At 46.2% G+C, this 6,407-nt stretch overlaps 1 protein-coding gene across 1 annotated transcript; it reads left to right on the top strand.

Annotated features, from left to right (window-relative positions):
• Positions 1–503: 503 nt before the first annotated feature.
• Positions 504–2,862, top strand: LOC112896527. The gene is made up of 3 exons (XM_025964542.1): positions 504–1,283; positions 1,482–1,708; positions 2,517–2,862. Exons 1-3 carry the CDS (start codon positions 759–761, stop codon positions 2,524–2,526), a joined length of 762 nt encoding a protein of 253 aa, XP_025820327.1. The 5' UTR covers positions 504–758; the 3' UTR covers positions 2,527–2,862.
• Positions 2,863–6,407: the final 3,545 nt, after the last annotated feature.

Genomic DNA, 6,407 nt, shown 5'->3' with positions numbered 1-6,407 from the left:
TGGCGTAACAACTACATATAATATCACATGCGTAGAATTGATCCTTTTCTTAGTTGAATTAGTCGCTTGATTATACGACTATCGATAAGGGATCACTCAATTAATTAGATTAATATTATCTTCTCTAAAAATTCATGTTACACCAGTGAATTACATTCCCAGTGAATAAAATATATAAGTACGGAACATTGCAACCCACACCATATAAAACAACATCAAAATAGTAGATCTGGAAAAGGATAAAAATATATTAATATAACATCAGACGCAATAAATCAAATAATGTAATGTGGAATCTACTTGAATTTAAATTTTTTAAATAAAACTTTCATTACCAAACGCGACTAAATTGTTTGTTACCTCGCTTATATTTTCGGATTTGAAGCTACAAACCGCCGCCGGTGGCCAGATAACCCATGCCCTATAGCTGCTGAGCTGTAGCAATAAAGCCTCCGGGAAGAAGACGGGAGAGAGGAAAAAAAGGCGTGGAATGTCCAGGTGGAGGCTCCCGCGGCCAGTAGTGGGAGCGAAGCGCATCCGCAGAGGATCCTCGGCTGGAGGCTCAAAACCTCTCGCACCCAACCAAACTCCAGCCTCACATCACACCCTCCTTCCGTTTACTCCTTCCTCTCCTCACAACAACACAACACACCACAGAAATCTCTCGTCTCTCTCTACGCTCCGCGGAAGAGGAAACAACGGAGGGGGAAAGAAAGAGAAGTCCTCTGACGGCGAGGCGATCTCCGAGGACGAGGATCATGGCGGCGGCCGGGGAAGGCGGCAAGGAGAAGGGCCCCGGGGGCGCGTGCGAGCTCTGCGGCGCGGCGGCGCGGGTGTACTGCGGCGCCGACGAGGCCACGCTCTGCTGGGGCTGCGACGCGCAGGTGCACGGCGCCAACTTCCTCGTGGCGCGCCACGCGCGCGCGCTCCTGTGCCGGGGCTGCGCGCGCCCCACGCCGTGGCGCGCAGCGGGGCCGCGCCTGGGGCCCACGGCCTCCCTCTGCGACCGATGCGTCCGCCGCGGCCCGGGGGCCGCGGGCGCCGGCGGCGCTGGGGCCGACGAGGAGATGGGCGGCGGCCGCGGGGGCCGGGACGAGGAGGATGACGACGGCGAGGGCGAGGACGAGGAGGAGGACGGCGAGGAGGAGGAAGGGGAGGGGGAGAACCAGGTCGTGCCGTGGACGGAGGAGGCCGCCGCCACGCCACCGCCCGTCGCCAGCTCTACGTCCAGCAGCAGCCGGGAGGCCGCCCCCAACGGTGCGAATGCCGCCGAGTGCGCAAAGGTGCCGCCTTTATCTCCTCTGCCCTCTCTTCCCCTGCTCCGCCATTTTGGTTCCGACTCCATTCCGTCGGATTCAAAGATGCGATTTTTCGTCGATCGGGGCGGTTTCCTCGCGAATCGCGGTAGAAAAGACCGGCCATTTCCTCCAATTCGTGAGCGGCCAGTCATTCTGATGCAAATATCGCCGTGTCTCTTCTAGGAGGATGTGCCGTGCTCGACGTCGCAGCCAGGCTTGTGCCACTACTCGTCGCCAACGCGCCACGGCGGCCAGAGCGACGAAGCCACCTCCTCCCGGAACGGCGGCCGGTTCCTCGCCTCCCGGCACAGGAAGAGATCACCCTCTGATTTCCTCGGCCCAGGGTCGGCGCAGTCCGGGAATGGCACGCCGGCCAGGAATTGCTCCAACGCGGGCATTGGCCGAAATGGGTGAGTTTGCAAACCCCTTGATCTGAAAATTCCATGGCATATGCTCAGTGAAAACTTTAAGAACTGTGAGTACCATTCACTGTACTACAAAAAAGGAAAAGTCTGGACTTGCGAACATGGATGCAATTATGCATCTTCACAAGCATGATGTGAAGTACTCGGTCATTAAAAAGAAAAGAAAAGAAAATGACAGATCACTGTTTTTTTTTCAAATAACTTGTAAGTAGCACGACCAGGGAAGAACGAATAAAAATAAATGTAAGGTGAGCGAATTGATGCGATGGTTGATAACTACCTATGGGTTCTACGGTCATGAAGTTTCTACTGGCGAAAGGGGTTGCCTGCATCATAATGAGAAAGCTTTCTTGTCTTGTTGAGCGCCATCATATGATGCTTGGAGTGATCCGCAATCCCAGTAGTGCTTTAGCTGATGGGTAGCAAACTTGCTTTTAGATTCTAAAAGCATTACATTTCCACTTTTTTGTGGTCTATTTTGAGTGAGTGACATGAAGATGGCAGGCGAGCTTGTGAGGTGCCAAGTGTCAATTTATGTCACTTATCACACTCAAGTGCTATGGTGTTAGTGTTTTTGCATTTGAGACTTGAATGATATTTTGTTGTTTCTATGATGGCTTATGCTATGATTGGTAGTTTGTAAATATTGAGCCACCTTCTGGAGAAATTTTCTTTGAAAACACAATATGGATTCTGTTCTTCTGGAGAAATTTTCTTTGACAACACAATATGGGTTCTGTTTCGTGATTACAGTAAAAGTTGCTCATGGTTGATTTCTGTTTTGTTATTGCAGCTTTACTTGAGGCAGGCAACTTGCGATGACGGTGTAGATGTTGATGCTAACTGCATTAGAATGCCACTTTTAGTGTATCCAAGCATTTGGGGGGAATTGGATCACGACGAGATTAAGCTTCCACCGAGGCATACATCTTTTTCGGTCGTCAACTTGCACACTTGAGTTGTCAGGGCAGCCATCCCAGAACCATGATTGTATTCCCTAAATGGCGACGGCTCGCTGGAGATTGTATATGTTCCCCACTAGTATTCATGCATTCAATTCCTTCCTTCTTTTCTGTTTGTGGATGAGGCGTGTTCGCTAACCTAAGGAAAATGATATAAGGCTCGCATTTGCTGGGACATTCTTGGATGGTCTACTGTCTGAATGCTTCCTTTTGTGCCCCACTACCTGCTTCTGGTTCATACACAATGTTTGATCAAAATTGATACCTCTTGTGGCTGCAGTGGGCAGTAGAGAAGCCTGTTGCTCACCTGGCAATGTGCAATTTGGGCAAGTAGCACCGTGGCCTTGAATTCTTAATAGCCCATTTGCGCACGGGATTAGGATATGATTCTTCTGCGGATGCAACGCTATCTGGTCAAATTAATGTTCTTAAATGGGAAAATATCCAGCCTGGTAGGAGGAACGGAGAAGTAACCCTCCATCTAAAAGCCTGCAGAGGTTGATCTGATCTGATCTGATCTGAGCTCATCAGGTCAGTGATAGCAACCTGCAGATTTTGATACTGCCATAAGCCTTCCTGCCTGCTTAGGGGCATCAGATTCTTCGTCCTGATCTTTTGATCCGCAAGGTCGTTATCGACATCACTCACCAGTCGAAGAAAGAGTCTAGATTACTCCTCTCAGGTATCATCAAAGTCTAGATAACCCTTTAAACTATCTTTTTTCAATTTACCCCCTAAACTATATTATTTGATTCAATTTACCCCTTAATAAGATTTATCTTTTTTATTTATCCATGCACAAGCGAAGTCTTGATTTAAAATTTTGCAGGATGATAGCGGACATTATAATATTTTTTAGAAAAATATGTCAAGAATTTTTCATCATTATTTTGGTAGGGTATAATATTTAATAATATATTAAACCTTATAATACAAAATTATAGAAAAACTAATAATAAAAAATTCATAATATATTTTTTGACATACATTGTGATGCCACTACAACCCTGCAAAATCTTAAATTAAGATTCCACTTGTACATCGAGAAATAGAAAAGATAAATTGTATTAGGAGGTAAATTGAACCAGATGACATAGTTTAAATAGTTTATGGGTCAAATTGAACCAAGAGATAGTTAGACGGGTTGTCCGAACTTTGACCCTACTTAAGGGGAGTAATTTAGACTTTTTCAAGAAAAGAATGCCTGAAAACGAAAGGAGCGACACGCCATTGATGTACGCATGCTTTGCTTTGTGGTGTGAAAGAAAGTTGCAAAGAACTGAAGCGTTTGTATTCTATTCTGCTGGCGTTTAGCATGGCGAGGAGCATCGTGCAAGCCACATGCCTGCAGCTTGCTTGAAGATGATGATACACTTGGGCAATAGAGTAGTGACCAAGTGGAGTCATTAGGAGCTGAAGAACATGCAGAGGGAAGGGATCAAGGAGCCTCCTTGACCCGGATCTTTTTAAAAGACCCTTAAGTTTAGTTTGTCAAGAAGATACATAATAAGCTATGCCATCCTATGGGCTATGGCTTCTAGATCCGATGTATATTCTTCTGTTGCGAAAATTGCCAGCATACTGAGGGCGAGAAGTGGAGCCTTGGTCCTACATGTCATTGACGCGCTCGGAGTTGTTTTTCTTTTATCCAAAAAAACCCGCTAGCCTGGTCCCACATGTCATTGGGACGCTCGGAGCTGTTTTACTTTTATAAGAAAAAACCCTGCTAGCCAGGCCCGCCCTACATGTCATTGGCACGCCAACAAGTGTTCTACCAAAAACGGCTACTCGTGGTACTCGCGCAGAAGGAGCAAATCTCATCTTCCTTTTTCTGATTCTTTATTCTAGGAGAATTTACAGAAGCTTGTGATCACATAGCCGCGAGCTGCTGGAGCGAGCATTTGAAGTGTTGGGGGACAGAAGAAAGGTGGGATGAGCATGGCCAAGGAATGCAGGGGAGGGAATAATTGTTGTAGCACCTTTACTAGGAAGCTCTCAGTCCTGGGAAGTGGTCCTAAAGAGAGATGCATGTCACCCAAGCGATCCGAAAAGATCTCTGCACAAGAGAACATGCAAATCCAGGCCACAAGTTATGTACACTGGGCATGTAACTCTCTGGAAAGTAGGGCCAGGGAGAGCATCAAATAGTTCCAACCTAGGAGGCCACAAAAGTGTCCACTTTAATTTTCTTGGTAGTAGGAGTAGCTTAGCATGTGTTTAGTTGGATGGATGAAATAAGACGGGGTGAGGATATATCCACTTTTAAAAGCGTTTGGTTCAGAGACATATGTTAAGAGATACATGTTATAGTGTCATCCCAGAAGAGGATGCAAACGAGCCCACCCTCCTCAACACGAGCGGATGGACTCATCTCACTTCGATGCCATGAAAATCATCTTCTCTTCATCAGCATGCACCCCACTAAAGCTCGACCACACCACCCTTTGTTGCAAGCCGACCCACACCCTTCCACCTGATCCTGACCGTGTCGGGCTCCGTTGGAGAGACCAAGCCCTATCTACTCACCACGGGTTTGATTTACAACGTCCCCATGGTTGAGCTCACCAATGAGATTGATAGGCACAATCTTGCTGTTGACGCTGGGGTCGAAGCTCGTGGAGGCGGAGCTCAGGGTCGCAGCTTGTGGGGTTGTTGTGGAGGGGCATGAGCTCACCACCGGAGGAGCTCGTGGCGCTGCAAGTAGGATAGGGTGGGTAGGGTAGCTCCAACCGAGACGAGTAGAAGGTGGGGTCGAACTTGCAGTTGATGGAGGAGCCCGAGTTTGCCATAGGGGAGCTTGTGGCGGCTCAAGTAGGGCTGGAAGGGTGGAGCGGCTCCGGCCAGGAGGAGAAGATGCAAGCGAGAGGGTGAAGATGGATATTGGTATGGTGGCCCCGTTAGGGACGGTAGCTAACAGTGAGGGTAACCTCATCCATACCTCTTTCCGATTCTTCTAACCAAATAAAAAAATATGGGATGGACCCATCCTCCGAATCAAACATGAGGTGAGATGGTGAGATGATCCCATTCAAAAAAATTAGGATGGGACATTTCATCCCACCTCATCCTCGAACCAAACGCATGCTTATTCACTACCTTTCCATGGTCTATCTTTGCTTGTTGGCTGTAGTCACACAAATTCGTGTTCCTGTGAAACTTGATATAATCCATGCAATGCCATGAGGGCAAGATGAAATAATGCTTTTTATTTAAAGGAAAAAACTTGACAAGAAAGGAAATATTGAGGTGAGGACGGAAATCATCAATCCATAGTTCCCTTGTTCTCTTACCATTTTTTCAATGATGGAACTTTATTGTATAACATAAAGTTTAGGCTCTTTGTACCAAACCTACACAAACAACCTCTACCTTCAAATCTAGGTCCCTTGAACTGCAAAAGGGCAAGCTTTTAACACTACTCCCTCCGATATATAAGATATTTTGATTTGTCATAAATCACACTATTCTAAGTTTGATCAAGTTTATAGAAAAGAGTAATAATATTTTAAATATTAAATTAAAATAATTAGAATTACTATGAAATATATTTTCATAATTGACTTATTTGATATGTTAGATGCTGATATTTTTCTATATAAATTTGGTCAAACTTATACTACTTTAATATTTTTTTGAACACCTTTTATCTAGGTACAGCTGTAAAATACGCACACACACCAACCTCACCACATACGCACGCCATACTCACACCCTATGCACAC

This window comes from Panicum hallii, chromosome 6 (genome assembly GCF_002211085.1).
Source record: "Panicum hallii strain FIL2 chromosome 6, PHallii_v3.1, whole genome shotgun sequence".
Lineage (NCBI taxonomy): Eukaryota > Viridiplantae > Streptophyta > Magnoliopsida > Poales > Poaceae > Panicum > Panicum hallii.
Note: the sequence above shows the minus strand (reverse complement) of the source record. Positions and strands in the feature narration are given on the sequence as shown.

Coding starts and splice junctions, on each gene's coding strand:
- LOC112896527 (XM_025964542.1), top strand. CDS start 759: ATGGCGGCGGCCGGGGAAGGCGGCAAGGAGAAGGGCCCCGGGGGCGCG. Junction 1,284..1,481: donor ATGCCGCCGAGTGCGCAAAG/GTGCCGCCTTTA, acceptor TGTCTCTTCTAG/GAGGATGTGCCGTGCTCGAC.